The sequence below is a fragment of the Phaethon lepturus genome, unplaced genomic scaffold (genome assembly GCF_000687285.1).
Source record: "Phaethon lepturus isolate BGI_N335 unplaced genomic scaffold, ASM68728v1 scaffold4889, whole genome shotgun sequence".
In the NCBI taxonomy this organism is placed as follows: Eukaryota; Metazoa; Chordata; class Aves; order Phaethontiformes; family Phaethontidae; genus Phaethon; species Phaethon lepturus.
Window position 1 is genome coordinate 77,361 of NW_010562636.1, and position 19,899 is coordinate 97,259.

General features: G+C 37.9%; 1 protein-coding gene across 1 annotated transcript in view; it reads right to left on the reverse strand.

Moving 5' to 3' along the window:
- Nucleotides 1-19,899, reverse strand: part of SRPK2 (SRSF protein kinase 2) — a 100,515-nt gene that overhangs the window by 12,115 nt on the left and 68,501 nt on the right. The window contains exons 7-12 of the mRNA XM_010294324.1: nt 18,800-18,965; nt 16,798-16,823; nt 15,101-15,347; nt 13,614-14,102; nt 8,580-8,680; nt 8,372-8,479 (exon numbers count right to left, since the gene is read on the reverse strand). Of these exons, the coding sequence (XP_010292626.1) occupies nt 8,372-8,479; nt 8,580-8,680; nt 13,614-14,102; nt 15,101-15,347; nt 16,798-16,823; nt 18,800-18,965 (1,137 nt within the window). The remainder of the gene's footprint in view (nt 1-8,371; nt 8,480-8,579; nt 8,681-13,613; nt 14,103-15,100; nt 15,348-16,797; nt 16,824-18,799; nt 18,966-19,899) is intronic.

The window sequence follows — 19,899 nt, forward strand, 5'->3', positions numbered from 1 at the left end:
GGAGAAGGGGCGATTTAATTGCTGCACTCCACCGCCTGACAGGCAGCGACAGAGAAGACCAAGACGCACTCTTCTCAATCAACAGAGAACAGACACGAGCAGCAAGATGGGAAATTCCAATGGGGTTTGAGGAAGAAATTCTTCAGTGAGATTGGCTGAGCACTGGGACAGGCTGCTCCAAAAGGCTGTGGAAATGCCATCCTGACAGATATGTACACCTCAACTGGATAAGGCTCGGGGTAACCTTATCTAACCTGGACGTTAACCCTAGTTCAAGTAGGAGGTAGACTACTAGAGATCCCTTTCAACCTAAATTTGGCTATTATTTCTATAATGCTACAAATACAGATTAACCACATTTACTTACTTTCCCTTTGGAAGTATTCGTTCATAAAAACTAATTGCTTGACAGGAACTCTGACTTTGAAATACCATGATCTTTTTTACTTCATGTTGACATTTACCTCAACAGAAATCAGGATTTCAATTATTATATGGAGATAACAAATGAGATACAGCACACTCAACATATGGCAGAAAAGCCCAAGGCAATCATCCATCCCTACTTGACTGTACTGGCAATTGCTACTTACCACTTTCCTAAGGTTATCACAGAGAAACAGCCTAGGCTGCTTTTCTCCATCTGCAGGTGAAGAATCTTTCACAGAAATGGTCACACCGCTGCTTTTGTAGGCTCTCAAGAGGCTAAGACTCCTTTCCTGCCACGCAACTGTATATGAACCTACCACAATACTAAACTGCTGGCATCACTATCATATATTATGGATGCATGTCTAATCACACATTAGCTACATTTTCACTGTGTGACAGCTGTGTACTCAATCTGGTGCTTGAAAATGGATGCATGCCTAGGGAAAGCTGTCTGGGATGAGGACTGGAAGAACAATTCACTCAGACTGCATCAGCCTCCCTGAATTCCTCTTATGAAGCCCCAGCTGAAAAAGGGCAACAAGCTATAGGCCAGAATTATTATTTTGACAGACAAGATCCGGCTCTTGACCAGAGTTTCTCTGCCCCAGCTGAAATGAAAAGTGGTGAACGAGAAGATTGTAACTGCTTTAAAATTAGGCTTCGTTTTAAGAATGCCGCTCCACAGGTAAGTGGGAGCACGGAATGAAGAGCAAAAAGCTTTTTGAGATACGCACACCAGCTGACAGTTTGTTCTCCCATGGATATCTCCCTCTGCAGAGCCAGGAAATGGAAACAATACAAAAGGCATTTTGCATGGTTAGTGCTTGGTAAGAAAGGCCAGATATACAAAACACAGAAATGCACAGGATGCTTGAAAAGGAAACAGGTTTCTATTATTCACTGCGCTCCGATCTCAGAATCATGCATGTGCTGAGTGGCTGCTTTGGAAAGTCAGTTTCTTTGGAAAATCATTTCCTTTTGAATGTTTCACATTGTCCACCCACCACCTTCAAAAAGGGTGTACAGTGATTAATAACAGTGTTTTGTACTGTATCTGCCTACTGAAAAATATCACAGAATCACTAAGGTTGGAAAGGCCCTTCAAGACCATCAAGTCCAACCATTAATCCAGCACCACCATGTCCCCTAAACCATGTCCTGAAGCACCACATCCACATGTTTTTTGAACACTTCCAGAGATGGTGACTCCACCACCTCCCTGGGCAGCCTGTTCCAATGCTTGACCACCTTCTCGGTGAAGAAATTTTTCCTATTATCCAATCTAAACCTTCCCTGGTGCAACTTAGTGACTTGAAGTTTTTCTCTTCTCTCAACCAGATTCTTGACTTGCCATTTTTCCTCAAAATACTGCTTCTGTGGAGACTGAGGCTTGTCATCACACCTTTGGTATGTGCCACTCACACGTACCAGCACGATGACACGCATAACCCCATGGAGACATGATCGTTTCTTCCCTGCTTACAACACAGGTAGAGTAGTTAAGGACAGTTCCCTCTCCACCCCACATGAAAGGACATCATGCAAAGTAGTAAAACTGGGGGCTGAACTACAAGCAGTGACATGTAGGTTTAATTTTAACATCATAAGTAACTATATTCTGCTCATTCTTCATATGAAATGCTTATAATAAAACACACCCTGTAAGTTTGCTTGCCTGGTAGTAGCATCTTCCTCATTTTGAAAGCTGTTTGCCTGTCCCCTTTCCCCCCTCAGCCCGTTCTCTTTCATCACTTGTATTCTCTTTGGTGAGATAAACACCAAGTACGGTGCTTCTCCTTCCCTGACTTCCTGCCAATCTACAGCTATGATCTATTTGCTAGTTCTTATTATAAAAGGAAGATATTTCAGGAATCACAACTCACCACAAAAGCCACCTCAGCTAAGTGTTAAAAACAGCGTCTTGTTAGTGTTCCAGCTTGTGACATAGTCATCTTCTCCCTGCAGCGCAAACACGACTGTACGTAATGAACAACAGGCAGATATGAGACTCATCATATCAGGTGCTTTTCCTGTCTCCAAAGAGCATAAACAAGGAAAGCACTGGAATCATGGCGCTTGCAGTCATTTCCAGCAGCAATACAAAGGGATGCCCTCTGCAAGTACTAATTCCTTTATCTTGCCAGGATTTCTTGGCAGCAGCAGCAGAGTACTGTGTTCCATGGTTTTCTGAGATTTAGGAAATGCTAAATCATGCAGTGCCTGTTCAGTTTCTGCTCCATAGAAAGCAACCCTCTTAATACTGCAAATGTGGAAATTCAGCCTCATAAAATTAAATGATCAAGGGTGGTTTCAATCATGTCAAAGGCACTGCTGGCTCCAAATCTGTTCCTTTTTTTTTTTCCTGGGTGAAAACGAGAGATGCACCTCCCTGCTGGCAGAATTAAAATAGAGTTTAGTACAGCAAGGGAACATAGAATTTTCTAGAATTTAATAAATGTGGAGAGAGATTCCCAGTGTTTAGTTTTCTATGACAGCAGCTGAGTATCCCACTTAAATAGGCCATATTGTCAGAAGAAAAAGGGCACTGTGCAATTTCCTTAGCAAGACATAAATGTCCAGCAAACAACAGCGGCAATCACTCAGACCTTGGTCACCAAAGCCTGGGAAAAAAAAATGTAAGTTGCACTTTGTTGCCTTCTTTGCTGAGCATAGAATAAGTGATCAACCCTGTCATAGTCTGGAAAAGCCCACTGGCATCTAACTTCTTTCATCAGCTTCACAGCACATCGTCCATGTACTGATTATAGGCCTCCAAAGATATGCATCATCCTCTTTTTACCCCTGCTTTTTTTTTTTAACCTTTCTCTTAAAGATCCTGAGACTCAGATCACCTGAGCAGCAGACTGGTAAAGGCCTGAGGATACTCCCTCTCATGCTTTAAATCTGATACAAAGAGGTTTGGGGCACAAGAACTGGGCTACGCCGAATATCTAAAATTAGAAGATTCAGCTCACAGGCTGCTGGCTTACAATGCTACTTACTCACTGATGTAACACCAAAAGAAACAGAAAGGTAACGGTTATTAGCACTGAGTTATTTCTCCCTCTTTTGCTATTTGGATAGAGTCCTTACATGGCTCCGTGTATGTACACTTCCAGCACAAGTAATCCCGATCAGAACCTCTGGCTACTCCCATACTGAAGACCATACAAATAAAACAGGACTATTCTTTCCTGGAAGCTGCATCAAAATCACGGAGTTTATCGCTTGACTAAGCCAACCCATACTAGCAGCGCCCAGGTGAGGAAAGCACTCCATGTAGACACAACATATTGTGTTCTAAAAGCCAGATTCTTAAGCAGGGTATTCTTCAACATTGCTGTGCACATGTGAACACAGATGCTTTGCATGCTCAGGACACCGTTATCAGAGGTTTTTGTTTAAAAACATCATCATCATCACCATCTCCCTCCTCATTACTAAAAACTAAGTAAAATTAATAAGCGAATGTTATGATGAAAAAAGACAGTCTGCTGCTGCTATAAAAAAACACAACCTTTGTGCTTGAGTTAACACTTTATGCCATGACTACAAGCCAATGCATGAACCAGTAGCTCTGCTACTCTGCTAGTCAATGCTACTCCCAGTGAGCAAGATTATTTCATTAGCAACCAAAAGACAGTGAAAAACCTTATGCTCAAATTGAGACCCATAAAGCACAAGACCAAGTTAAGATCCCAAGTGAATCCTGGTCCCAAGCATCCCAAGCGATCCTTCATAAAATCCAGGAGACATGAAAAGTTTGATGCATTTTATGTACACATAAATCCCTGACACAGAAACCCTATGGACCCTAAATTAAGTCAAAGAAAGGTCTGTTTTTATTGTAATTTTTTTAGTGGAGTGATATGTTTATGTACTTTCTGGAAGGTTACTGATTACATCATTAGTTTAACTTTTAAAGATTTCTTTAGCCTAATAACTGTGTGATTATGTTTAACAGCCTACTCTCATAGTCCTTAGGCTATACTTGCCTCAATGCTAACATTTCAGCCATGTGTAAATAGTTAATCACAAGAAATGCGTGCACATAGAACCAAGAGGCCTCATGAAATTAAAACAAAGAAGAGTTAAGAGCAAGGACCAAGAGATTAATGAGTACACAGAAGATATCTTAACCTTGAGAACAGAAACATCCTAGCAGGAGTGCTCAAACACGGATGATAAGAAAGAATCGCTTGGCTGAACAGCAGAAGGGACAAACATCCAAGGAGAAGAAACTACCCTTAGGAGACCCGGGACCATAAACGGGGAAAGGGAGTAGGGGCTGACTCCCCAAACGACGACCGGCGACCAGCCGAGACCCCCGCGCATGCGTAGTGTAGTTTTGCAGCACCAGCATTATGTAAATGTAGTAGATAGGCAGGGAGGCAGAGATTTCTCAGAAAATGTGTGAATATTTATGTCTTTAAGGTATATAAAGGATGAACTTTTGTTTCAGGGTATGCACGTTAAGTGGAGCAATCCCCCGTGCATCCAGCGCTGCAATAAAGAATGCCTGTCTTCTAAAACTTCAAACGAAGTGTTAGAGGGTTTTCTTGCCAACTTTTTCAGTAACAGGAGACACGATCCAGAATATCTGACACTAGTGGATATGTAACACACGGAAAAATCTCTTCTATTTTGCAAGCTAAGCAGTCTTCATGTGTGCTGTCTACTACTAAGCAGAGTGTTCTGGACTACTTGTGAGCAGGCCCTTTCCGGAGACTTTGGCAGCCATGTTGTGAAACTTAAACAACCTCCATCGAGATGGAGAACCTGACCATGACTTTGAAGCACCAGGTCTTCTGTCAGCAAGAGCTACACATGTGGAGGAGGTAAGAGCAAACCTGGGTCAGTCTCTCTGAGAATTCTGGTCAGAAATCTCGACAATTTGAAGGTTGTCGGTACACACAGATCTACAAGATGTATTTGCACACAATTCCATCCAGATGAGGATATACTGAGGCCAAAATATTCTGAACACTCTTTAAGCTCAGTGACGCAGTTGCAAGCAAGGGTTTTAAAAGCATAATGTCGCATCTTTGCTTTGATACTACCTTACTGCACTTGGCATTCACATTAATTCTCAGCATTCATATCAGGCACACACTTCTGCAGTATGTGTATTAATCATTCAGCAGAGAAACTGAGACAGAAAAGCTCATCCAAAGTCAAAATCATGATCAGAATGAAGGATAGGATCTGTAATTATGTAAAGCGGCTCCCACTGCAAAGCCACAAGGCACCTTGCCGACCCCTCCACAAATGTAGTGTTTCTGACAGGTGGATACGATCAGAGCAATTACTTAACTAACCTGAACACAACCTCAAACTTAGGTCACTTAACATATAGCTAGCCCTTGATTGTCAAACTTTTGGGGTTTTTTTCATTTTAAAAAGGAAGGAAATGAGAAATACCATATGCCATCAATAGAGCAATAAAGTAGGACACCACTTTATGTGTGCTTGGTACTGTCACATTGGGCAAAGTATGGAAGGCTGGAAACTCACCAAGAATAAAAGTCATGGCAATACTGCTAGACCACGCATTTCGCATAGTACTGCTTCCAGAAATGTCCTTAATGACTCTGGACTTCTCTGGACATGCAAAGCAACATGACAAAGAAGTCTCCTTGCTCTTCTTTGAGCTGTATTTTGGCTGAAAACAGACAAAACCTCCAGTTCCTGCTCCAGCAGACAATCCTTTTGAAAACACATGTAACAGTAAACATTACGGAACAAAGAGAATTAAATATGAAACAAGAGCAAGGTAACCATAAGGGCATTTTTGGAATCACATCTGGGTACAACAAGGAATCCAAACTTGAGTAAGCAAGTGGAACTACAACTGCATTTAAACACTTCAGTACCCCACAGTTCTTGGCTGCTTTAGGGATTGGAGATAACTTCCAAAGACAGCCTAAATACATTAATTGGGAGTTCGCAGCTCCACATCAGGAACGTTTCCCTGGCCCTTAATCTCTGTTACAAGACCCATGCAGAAAGAGCTGTTAAGGTCTTCAAGTCAACCCCTACCTCAGAGCCATTTTCCATCTGATACAGGATCAGCACTCACAGTGTTCTGACCCATTTTCTCAACCACACAGGAATGAAAGCAGATCCTGAGGGGTTTTGAAACAATGAATTTTTGGGGTGAGCTTGAGAGACTGATCTCTATTTTTTTACATGACTATACAATGACAACTATGTCAGTGCTGTAAGATTATAAAATTTCTACAGCATATTTTAAGGGCAAAAACCCAAAGTCTGTGGCAGAAGACAGAACTCCAGCATTTCTACCTCAAATGCTTTACTATCTTTAAAGCTTACATAACAAGACAGCAAAATTATAATTTTCTCATTAAAATACTGAATTTTCATAAATAATTGTGAATCTGAATTAAGATACTCCTAGTGGCAGAGATCCTTTAGGCTTTTTTTTTCCTTGAGTTTGAGAAAGGACTCACATGAAGAAAGCAGTAACACTTATATAACATGGAAAAGAATTAAAGCGTAGGGGGCTGGACAACCTCAAATACCGTAAGAATATTATATTCCCTAGGTGTGATATTGCTATTAAGTACCCCACTTTCTTTAAACACAAACCTAAACAGACCAGCTTTTTTATGTGGCTTTAGCTACAGAACGGTGTATAATATTAGCAGGGGCTAGGTACAACCTTAAAGGAAGATGAATATAGGGTATTCAATACCATAAAAAGGTACCAAGTTCCAATCAGGTTTAAAAGATATCAGGTAAAAGGAATGAAAACTCTCTATAGTAATTTTGTAGTTAGTTTAGAGAAGAATCATTCAAAGAATTAAGGATCAAAACTGTGGAATATCTTCTATTCTTTGTTTTCAATTTAATAGAAAAATATAGTATTTTGTCCCCAAATGGAAGAGTAAATTTGGAAATGGATGTTCTTTTCAGTGTATTAAAGCAAAGGCTAGTACTAAGCTCCCGAGAAAATATACTTGCAAATTTACTTATGGGTTAGTTACTGCCAACACATGGCTTGCTGAGCTTATAATATCTGTGGGATTTTGTTCCTTTCAATCCTCCTCCTCTCTCTCTGAGCTCTGCAATTCTTCTCATCACCCACGCCTGCAAACTGTCTAGTATTTGAGTCTTCTCCTCCTCCTCTCACAGTTACTCTTTTCAGACATGTATTTGTAAAATATAAAGATTTGAATAAGTTTTCACTTTTAAAATAGATAAAGATATTTCTAAATGTATTTCCAAAACTATCTTTAATGAGAAGATGCATGTAGCTTATTTGTCCCCAAAGAGATACTACAAACAGAGTAAGTGTTTCAGTAAGTTGAATGATTAATTTTTTACTTTTTCTATTCTTTAAATATTTCTAAAAAGGTATCATTTCAGTTTTACTGTGTTAAATCTCATTCTACAGAATGTTACCACATATTTTACTAATTAATTCCTTCTCTTCAAAGTTTAGAATCTAAAGCTGTGATTTGCAAGCCTAATCTGATGAATGTTTTCACTGCACTTGGCAAGAATTTCAAGTATTTCACTGTTTTGCTACTTTATGCTAGAAAAAGGAATAGAAACACAGCAAACAGTTGCATAGATTCTAAGACGAGAAGGAAACATGCAGTTGTACTATTTCAGTCAGACTTTGACATTTAAAATATACATGTATTTCCCTCCAAACTCACATGTTTTTGACTGCAAGTTTAAAATGCATCAAATGAAAATTAGAAATGTTCTCCAAAATACTTACTTTTGACTAAGAATGCTTAAGAAATTCAAATAAAGGGAAACAATCAGCAGCAGTTATCTGATACAACATAATTTATGATAATGTATTTGTGTCAAAATGTCAGAACCATCCTCATCAGGTTTCCTCACTAAACAAACAACTCTCTTTAGGAGGTTTATTCTTGTAAAATACACATAGTACTGTTCTTACCATACATGCTGTACTCCAGATATCAGCAGGTGTACTGTAACCTGCTCCTATTAAAACCTCTATGGATCTATATTGTCTTGTCTGGATGTCTTCTGTGAAGTGTTTATGCTAAAACAGAAAGAACCACATTAATGGCAAAAATGAACAATAAAGAGCCCTGTTCTAAACAGTGAAGACTAAATAGCTGAAACAATGTAGTTATACTTACCACCCAGCAGGCATTCCCCAGGTCAGCAATTTTAACTCTAATTTTATCTGCATTTCTTGGGTCCAGTGGATTCACGAGTAAGTCAGCAGCACGAGTTTTTGCTAACACAAGCAAAATGCAGACTAGTTAGTATTTTGAACATACTATTCATTATCTCTCAGCAGTTCTTCCTTGACACTTTATCCAGTTTTGTAATACATTGGAGACATCAAAATAATTTGCTGAATGTTACAAGAAATTAAGGCAACATAAATAGGATCTTTAACTTTACATTTCAAGCGCAAATTTTTTGCATTCTTTAACTGCCACATGACTACTATTAGAATATCCAGAGGAGCTTCTAAGCAAAAACAGCACATATGTTTCCAAGCATAGATTCAGATAGAAAACGTTAAAATTCAAACTCCAAGAATTCCACATGAAAGATACGTTCTTGGAACAGTTTGGTTGAGAAAATTTTGCACTTCCATTCTTGGTTAAGGTAAATAAAATTTGGCTGGAATTTTTTCTTTTTTTAAAAAAAATCTCTCCCAAGGGGAGCAAGACTCATGGAAACCTAGCTAATTTGAGAACCCTGGGGACTGTCACCTATTTCACAGATAATTCAGCGTTGAATCAAAGTTCTCTGAAGGTCCTATTTGCACTGAGTATGACCCAGACTAAAAAGGTAGAATTTTAATCAATTCTGCAATCTTTAGAGGGTCTCGGGACACTGACGACCTTGACAGCAGACTGGGAGGACTGCTGCTTTTCTTTGTTCTGATATACCACCTGCTATCTCCTAAATTGCATTGGAAAGAAAGCAGATTGACTTCAATGTGGAAGGCAGAAGCAGGTATCACAAATCACAGCAGAGGATCATATCAGGATATCATATCAGCAGAGGATTCATCTCAGTTCCCTTGTCCCAAAGCTACTACTGTAGGTAAGATAAGAAAGATGTACTAGATGCGAAAGGCACTTGGGACTCCAGTGGGGATATAATGATTTGTTAACTGTTTTAAGACTTGGAAGAGAAAAATACATCAGACATGGGACAAGGAGAAAAAATACAGGATATTGAATGGTGAGTTAGGAATGACAAAAATCAGATGACGATCTTCAACTGCTGGGACAGCAAGCCTGAAAAATGCCCTGGGACGTCAGGGCACTGAAATACTGGCCAACCAGAAAAGAAAGTGGCAGGATCCACCAAGGGAGAGAAGGAAAGAAGAGACATGACTAAATGGCAGAAGATGAAAGGGGCAGTGACCTCAACAAAACAGGACTCTCAAAAAGCCGGAATGGAGTCCAAGACTCAAGTTTTTAAAAAGCACCAATACAGGGCATAAAAGTAAAACACACTGCAAGAATCAGGTTGCGATCCAGAACTTAAAAGACAGGAACTAGTAAGCTTTAATATTAAAGTCTTCCCTTATGAGTATGCTGTGTAGTAGTGTCATTATTCACTTTTTTTTAAACACAATCACATGCATTATTCAAGAAATAACAAGACCTTTCTCAATTCAGTAGCCCTGGCAAAAAAAAAAAAAAAAAAAAAAAAAAAGAAAAAAAGACAGTGCTAGATAAATCCTTCCCACACGTCTTGCTGAAGGTGAAGGACTGCAGTAAACAAAGCAGAATGAAGCAGGGGAAAAAAGCCTCATCAGCAAGACATCTGAATATGACATTAGAAAACAGCTTGCTTCAACCTTCTTCTAACCAAGGGACCCGACAAGGTAATAGGCAAGTGCCTACACTTCTCTGTTTTTCTCAGGAACTCACGAAGTTTATGTCCTGTATTTTCCGAGAGCTGAATATGAGACCTTGGATACTGAATTTGAAAAACGTGGATCATTCACAACTGAAAGTGAGGTCAAAAGGAACATACTTTTAACAAGTACTCTCAAAAAAACATCCAAAGGAGCTCAACCTGAGCACCAAATTAGTGAGCATTTCTGATTTTCACTTTTGTGTGTCCTAGTTCTGTAAAACTGAGAAATATCACCTCCTCTTCTCACAGCCTCAGCATGGTAGTATACTCAGTAAACATTCAAACAATGGAATGAGGAGAGTAATGAGGAAATTAAAGATCTATATTAAGGGCATTTGGTCATGCAGTGAGAATTTGAAAAAGGTAAAAACTTAGTAGCTGCTCATCCACTGAACACAAATTGGTCTGTGCACTGAATGAGGCAAGCATCCTGAAAAAGAGATGAGACCATGTTACTTAATAATGTATAACAATGCCTAGACAGAGAGGAACAAATAAAATTTAATTCTGTATAAGCAAAGGGCACTGAAGTTATCATGAAGAAGTAGCACCATTTAAAAATATTGCCTGCAACTCTTGTATCTTTCTTCTTTCTAAATACCTTGATCTGTTTTATTACTCTTTAACCCAACATTATTACTGATTCCATTACTATTAATAACGTTCAGCTTTTCCTCTTACTGGGGAAGAAGTCCCCAAGCTATGGCTGAATTTAATATCTTTCTTCTTTCTTTGCACAAAAAGTCTGTAAGTTGCTCCTGATGAGATAGCATCAAGGAGGAATAAAATAGTGGTTTTTTGTAAGCTATGGAGATAAGCTTCTCTCATGATGACAAAACCAGCTTTACTCTCTGGAAGCATGAGGGTTTTACACATCACACCAGACAAATAGCAGTAGAGGCTTTCTGCTTGTATGCTGCCAGGAGCACAAAGCCAGAGGCTATCAGGCATCTAGGAACCTCCTGTACATTGTTTAAGGGAGTACAGAGTAGAACGAGATGGACTGGAAGACTTATTAGCCTGGATCTTGACATTTTCCAGAAATGCAGCTCTACTCAGTTGTATTTTATTTCACACTTCTTGCCTACCTGCAGATTACGTTACCTGTCAGACTGTGTAATGAGCTGTGTGAACTGCTCTTCTGAAGTCTCAAACCAACAAATACACTCAATTGTATTTTTCAATACATCTCTATTTAAATTTAGTAACTTCATCTGGGACAATGCTGATGCAGGCTTGGTGACCTCCTCCTAAGCTATCTTATTTTCTTCTATGCGCTTACAGATTTAGTGTCTCAGTATTTTCTCTATTAAAGCTGAAATCCATAGATTTATCGTTTAGCCACTGGCACTATAAATAAAACCTATGCGTAATACCCTGGGAGCTATTTAATTTAATGGCAAAAATCCAGCTCTTTGCAATGACACCAAGATTTCACCTTCCAGGTCTTCAATAAACAGGATTTACAGGCAAAAGTTTTGGATCTGAGCAGTTCTGGTGGCCAGAATTTACATGTCCAGAACTATGCTGAATACAGAAATGCCATAATGAGTTGAGGGTTGGCAACATGCCTTACAGAGACAAAGAATTCATCTTGTTGAGTTTTAATAAAAGGTTAAGAGGGGAACTGTTTGAAAGAGAAAAGAACCATTAATGAATGAAAATAAAGCATATTACAGAATTTTTTAATACGACTGAGAAAAGATATAACATGAAGTAACAGGTAGAAGCTGCAGCCAGACAAATCCAAACTTGCTACAATTCTTCTGAAACAGTTCTGAGAATTGAGCAGTGGAAGACACTTCAACCACACTAGACTTTTTATCGTTTGTTGAAATCAAGAGCAGGTAAAATATGTTTTAAGCTAAACATAAAGGTTACTGGGCTTAACAGATGGTATATTACTGGCTTGTCATACAAGGAAGTCAGGTTACGTGATCTCATGATCACCTTCCGCCCTTTAACTATGGGAATAATGCTTACTTGCAACTATAAACTTCCTTTTCTCTTTCCTGTGTAGACTGACCTGTCCATGCAAATATTTAATCTACAATAACTTATCTAACACCCTTAAAAACAAGTTCTACAGCAGGAAAAAAAAAAAAAAAACCAAAAACCTCAGTTCTGCTCTCCTCTTAAAATTTAACATGGTAGATTTGTTTGAATTCAGCAAGAATGCTTTTGTATTGTGTCCCAAGGTACATCTATCAAACACCAGGGTTTGAATGCAAGAAAAATCATCCAATTCATTTAAAGTAAGCTTAGCTAAGCTATTGTCTTTAATGAGACTATTACAATTTTTTCTTAACCTAAGCACTGCCTTTCTATTTCACCTATTTGCCTCCTTTTTTAATGTAATACCCATGCTACTAGACGGAAGTCTCCCATCAACTCAAATCAAAAGTGCTTTTCTCCCCCCTCCATTTCTAAAAGCCATTCAAAATTAATATATTTGCTTTTCCTTGAAACCTGGTCCTAGGAGTTCAAAATTCACCAGAATGCTTTGGGACCAAAGTAACGTGAAAGCCTCCCCTTCATTTCTAGATACCTGCTCTGCTGTTTTGCAAGAACTCTAAGATGAAATACTGGATTTAAAATAATCATAATTGAGATTTTGCATTCACGCAATGTACAATTCAATGAGCAAAATGTTCAGTGTAGATGAAACCAAGAAGGTGAATCAGCCAGCAATGAAAAAAGGGTTCTCAGTAGTGGGCTGCAGCTGTAGCCCAGCCCTTGCTATGGTTAATCTGACCCCATATCCCACATCCCTCCCCAAGCCTGAAGAGTGCCTAGGAAGAAGGGCATTTGGGAGCAGCCTGAACTGACTGCAGAGGCTGGCACACGGGCACCATTGTTTCAGTGGGCACTTTTCAGACTCAAGCACCAAGCAGGCCAGGACATGAGGAAGTTTGGCACCAACCCAGAAACTAAAAACTTTTAAGACTTCACCTGTAGGTAAAGCCAGCATCACTGAAAAGTGCTAGACCTAGTGTTCAATCAAAGTCAGGGAAATGGTGTGATCAGAGTTCTTGTCTGTTATTGAAAGGTCCTTTTCTGTTACTGAAAGAAACGTGTGACAGCCTACGCATAAGGCTTGGTACCGAATTTTCACCAAAATACCCAAAACAAATAAAAAGTAAAATCTGCATACACGTGTCACTGAACATAGATAAATCATATACATAAGGTTTAACCGCACTGCTCATTCTACATAAGACATCATCTATAGCTCCAAGGGACTTCAAGCACAGTATATGCCACTTAAGAGGAATACTTACTTTTTGGCAAATCCCCAGTGCTTGAAGCTGAAACTGTTCTGCTCCTGTCGTGAGATGGGCTGCTCTCCTCTCTTTCAGTGACAGTTGATCCTTCAGAAACAGCAGAACCACAAGCTACAGATTCTAAACCCCCAGAGAACACTGAAGCTGAAAATTCAGAGAACTGTGACTCGGGAATTTTATGACGTCCATTTGGCAATTCACCATTAAACTGTTCATAGGAGCTGCTATAAGAGTAATCACTTTTTGCATTTGGCTCATCAAGATTATATTCCTCTGGATTTGGACATTCTTCCTCTTCCTCATCTTCATCTTCAATCTGTTGTTCCAATATGAATGGGCCATTCACAATATGGCCATTTGTTTTGGGGGATTCTATCCACTTAGGGTCTGTAGGGTCAGTGTTGACAAGTTCCTGTTCAACGTCATCATCTTTTTCAGTGTTTTCTTTCTCTGTGTCTTCTTTTTCATCCTGATCTTCTGCTTCACCTGGAAAATTTCCGTGAGCAACACATTAGATCATACATCAACATACCATTTGAAATTAGGCATTAAAATCTTTTACCCACTTGTGATTTTTTAACTACTTGTAAAAGTAACTACTTGACTTCTGACATAACATGCAAGAAACAGTGAATATCACTGAAATATGCAAAGACCTTAAAAACCAAAATTAAAGGCAAAAGAAAAAAACCTAGTAAGCCTGTTGGAAAAAATAAACAATGGGGAGTGGTTCAGGAGGGAACAATTCAAAATAGAAGAATGTTATGAAGGGAAGATATACAAGGTCTTGAAAGGAAGCTTTACAAATCTGTTACTCAGTCTGTGTCTAACAGGGAGTCATCACAGAAGCAGGGAAATTCACAGTAAGAGCAGAACGAAACTAAATGAAACGAAACCAAAAGACAGTCTCAGTAGTTACATTTTTATCAGAAGTGGAGAGAGTTGACAAGAAAACCAGGGAAGCCAGAACAGAGTTGGACCATAACAATTATGCTCCAAACCACCAGGACTAAACAAGATTTTTAACAAGACATCTTAAGAATTTTAGTGAAGAAGCTGCAATTATTACCTGAATAGATCATTACAACAAACATTTGTTAACAAGAAAAGGGGAAAGTAAGGATGACTGCAACTACCTTAATATTACAGAATACAAATGCATCTTATTCTTCCTCTATCTCACCAAGATACTTGGTTATGCCACTTAATGTGGTATGATGACTGTTCTGTTGAATTTTCTATGTGCTCTTTTGTGGGATTTGATAGCTAGATTGCTATTGACGTTTTTATTCACTTCTATAGTAGGTGTGACTTCACTTTTCCTTTTTAGAATTTGTAGTTATGATTTTTACCTACAGGAGAAAATGAAACTTAATGATCTAGGAAAGTCTGGAGACTTTCTTCACTTCATCAGACGCAATGCTGAAATTACTTTCCCCGCTGAAACAGTAAATTCAGGGCCAATAAAAGCAGATAATACTAACCATCATCATTTCCAGGTTCTTCATCTACTACCTCTTCTATATCAGCTGTTTTTAGTTTCACCTCTGGGTGGTACTCATCTTCTTGTTCATTTGATGGTACAGCTGAGGTTACATTTTCTTCTATTTTTTTCCTTTCAGCTTCTCGCTCTAGTTCTTCTATTTCCTGCAGGCGTTTTTCTAACAGCTCAGCTTGTCTCTTCTGTTTTTTCTTCAGTTTTTTCTTTTTGTTTTTGGATATTTTTCCAACCTAAATATGAATACAAACAAACAAAAAAACCTAAACAATTATTCTCAAGGCATCTCACACCAAATTCACTTGCAGTATGATTACTTCTTATTTGAAAATACCGGATGGCAATTAATATAGTAAATATGTTGCTTTTTCCATTTTACTTCAAATCAGAAGCAATATAGGGTTATACAAAGCAAAAAAAGCTATCGAAATCTTACACAGTTATTTTACATGGTTGTATATTAGATACAAGAGCACAATTCATCCAAAGATGCCACAGTAAAATTCCTATGATCCTATAATCTCAACTAGCATAATACTCTAAAACTTTAATCTAGGTCAACAGATGACACTGCATGTGGAAGATATTCTGCTATCATATCTAGTTATTTACATATAAATTTTATACATGATTTCTGTCTCTGTACAATGCAGGTAATGACCAGAAAAAATATGCTGAGAAAAATGATTCAAGAAAGCCAGAGATTGAAAATTGTAAAGAATTGTAAATAAATTCTGTGGTGTTCAGCTATTTCCCTGTGAAAGGAAAGCATTTTTATTATTCACTTCTGGCCCAAAACATATGAATCACAAACAACAGATGGCCATTATGAAAAGTTTCACATTTTATATAACACAAGGATTGAAAAACTCAGGTACAATAACAAAGAAAAGAAAAATGAACACATCTGAGCTAGGTCTGAAACAGTTTCTTTTATTTTAACTGAATTCTAACTTCTATTTTTACTATCTGATAAATTAGATGTATTCCATTTTCATTCATTGTTTAGGTATCACAGTAAGAAATCCTCATATAATTAAAAAATAAAGTACAAGGAACAAAGGGAAATACTATTTTCTCAAAAGTTTATCTGTAAATCCTGTTATCTTCAAAAGAAGCTACGGGACAATCAAAACTGGACAGCTAATTTGATAATCCTGTTAATTTTCATCCATGTTGTATGCCCAGTGAAATTATATACATTCTGTACACACAGACATAGAAAGCAGGTTTGACCTTAGGTATTTCTAAATAGCTGTATTAATGAGTGGTTATCCGCTATATGTATATGGGAAAAGGATCTTTCAAACCTCATAAAAAACCTCTACTTTAAGGCCTTGAAGTCCTTAAGCTATCTGCAATGCATGATATTTAGTGCATGCACTCATTTTTGTCAGGATTTGAACGGAATGGATTACTCCTCGAGAGATGAAAATGGCAATGCTTAACTTTCTTTGACATAGCTATAGAATTGTAAGTCTATGAGAGCTTCCACCAGAGAAATACTGTGCTTAAAAGTGGTAAGGCCAAAGACATTAAAAGCAAGTGTTCATTGAAAGATAAAAGCTTTATTCAAAGGAAGCTTTTAAAAAGGGTAGAGACTACCAACAGTCTAATAGCTACTAATACCTACAGAAACACAGTAAATAAGATAGTTAATTTGAATTATATAACAATACTTACAGGCTTTTGTTGTGGAGCTGTACTCACTAAAAAGAAAAAAAAAATTTAAAGGTATATTTTTACAAAAACAACTCTATAAAAGCAGAAAGTAGTAGAAATTATGTAGAAATATTCCTAAGTAAATAGAAGCAGTGATTTATTTTTTTAGTCAAATTTTTTACTCTTTACAAGTACCTGCTGCCTGAAATCATTTGATGTCTCCATTAGAGCATCTGGAATTGGAAGGAGCTAGCATCAATTTCTGTTCACTCTGTTGTGGTTGGTGAAGAGTTAATGAAAGTCAGAAAGGAAAGTCTGAATCAGTAAAGAGCGGACAGAAAACATTAAATGACTGCAGAGTTGTCACAGATGAAATGTATGTAGTCAGCTGACTGAGCAGGTATAGATAGATTTTAAATAGTTCAGGGAATATCAACAAAGATGACTTCTGCTGAGTGCAACACAGTAAAGTCAAATGTTCATGATTCCTTTGCTCTGAAACAAGGTAGGCTGATTGCTAGGACTGGAGGCATGAAGAAGTGTCCATGGCAAAAAGCACACCACCACAGAAAAAGCACCTCCAGCATGGACCTCTTCCTGAGCATGTCTCAGAACGATACCATCAATGACTAGGTCTGATGAGATTACAGTACTAACGGTGAAAATGCACAGAACAAAAATAACAAGCCACATAATCCCTCCCCAAATAATAAAAAAAAAAAAAATATGGGAGACAGAGGCAAAGTGGAAGTGAGAAAGGGGAACTGAACGGGGGAGGAGAACCTCTCGCGAACTTCTTCAGACACATATGGCAATGAACAAATGCAAAATAAAAAAAAAAAAGAGAGACAGTAGAGACTTCAGAGTCCTCTATACATTCAGCTGCTGCTGCTGAATTCAGAGAAAACACTGCTTGTATGGCCCTGAGAGGGCAAGGTTTTCGAAAAGGTTGACTTAAGGTTCTTAAACTTGAGTACTATCACTGATTTAAAAAGGGAAATTATGCAGAACCTATTCTTGAAATGCTGTAAAGAAAACACATCTTCAGCACCTGTGTGGAAAGCCACAGATTTAATTACAATTTGCTAAGAACAAAGTGTGATAAAAACTCCATCAATATATTCCTTAAAATAATATTTATTTTCATGTCAGGAAGCAATATAAAGGCTGCATGGACAAAATCAAGGTACTTTCACACAAACAGCATACAGCCTTTAGCTATGTGATTACACATTATGTAAAATTCAGTACAATATATTAATGATTTATAAGATTTTGCATCTTAACATATGTAATACCACTAACTATTTATGGATTTTGATCACAGTATTTGTCCCTGATATAGCAGGTGTTTTACTATACCTCAGAGATTTTAACCTGTAATACATTTTCTGACAAGATTACAATATCTTTACTGCTTGCTGTCAACTTCTTTACCATGGTTCCTCCTAGTTAAAACATAATGTACAGCTCCTACCTAAACTCTTCGCAAGTTTAACATATAAAATTTCACACACAGTGGGGTAGGGAGAAGGGCTTACCACAAATTCAGTTAGGTACAATAAATTCCGTTTTCAAGGGTGAAAAACTATGGACTCTAAGACTTTTCACTGCATTCAGAGAATATGTTATAACTGATGAAAAGGCAGATAACTTCACAAGGACGCTGGTGAACTAATGGAATGTGACACATAATTTAGGTAAGATTATTAATTATTGACAATATTAGTGATGCAATGCTTCAGTGTGGCTAAAACCCAAGCAGTAAAACTTGTGGGGTGGGAGCAGAGTAAGTTTATACCAATAAATTTTTCTCTGTCTCTGGGGACCCAGAGAACTTGAACATGCAAAACTGAGAAGAAAGCATTTCCCTGATAGTTTCAAAAGCGTGAATAAGAATTAACTAGATGTGCATTTTTCACATGCAATTATTTAAAATGTTAATTTGCATTAAATAAAATATCAGTTAGCATTAATATACTGATGGAAATTTACTACATATCATTTAAATGTACTGTCATACCTGCTGAGCCAGAGGGAGGAGGAGCACCAGCTTTCTGCCATTCGGTAGCTTCAGCAGCCATTCTACGAACATAGGCATCATCCACGCACATCAAAATGTTTTCTGGCTTTATATCCGTATGAATGATCTTGCACTTGCTGTGTAGATAATCCAGACCTTGAAGTACCTAATTACAAAAAGATTTAAAAAAAATTAATTTTAATTACCCAGACCAAGCTAAATGTATTTATTAGTAGTACAGAGATGTTCAACCGATTGCCTGCAGTCCATACGTGGCCTGACAGGATAATTTATCTAGCTCATAAACCCAGTTATTGAGACTTTCACGACACTGGGGCTGGATGAATTGTCTTGGTGACAGCAAACTGCTCTCAGACTTCCATTTCCCAAGTGCTCCTTAGTTGATCTGCACATGTGTAAAAAACCCTGATACGTCTTCCTTCGAAAAAGGAATTTGTCTGTGCAGTCAGAAAGGCTGATCCTCACTCGCTCATTGTTTAAAAGATAGTTATTCCAAAAAAACCACTGCAAGTACTACATACTATAACTGAAACCTGGTTTGTGAATAACCATCTTACAATTGATTATAACAAAAAGCAAAAAGGGAAATGTGATGCTGGGATGAAATGTTAACTATAGTTTTCATTAGAATTCCAACAGTAATTCAGCTTTTAATGAGACCAAGACGTCACATGAGGATTTGTCTACTTGTATTTGTCACATGTTATTTTTCTACTAGTCTTTCATACTCTCCACAGGCTAAATTCTGCTAGCTCATATCTAACCTGCATATCCAAAGTCTTAAAAATGCATTCTTAGGATGAAAATTAAAACATTATTTTACATAATGAAGAAATTTCTCAAATTTTGACTGGAGCAGGAATACAACAGTTTGTGTGATTTTACAAATATTTTGGGGAAGACCAAAGATCAAGATAAAATGTGGAAGTCAATTATTACAATTATTCAATACAGAATAATGTAACAGCATAAACCAAGTTACTGCTATAACGTACATAAATGTTGTAGAAAAATATCAGCAAGAAAGAAAAAAACCCAGAAACCTAGCTGACCCCGCTTCAAAGACTTCTTTCGATTTT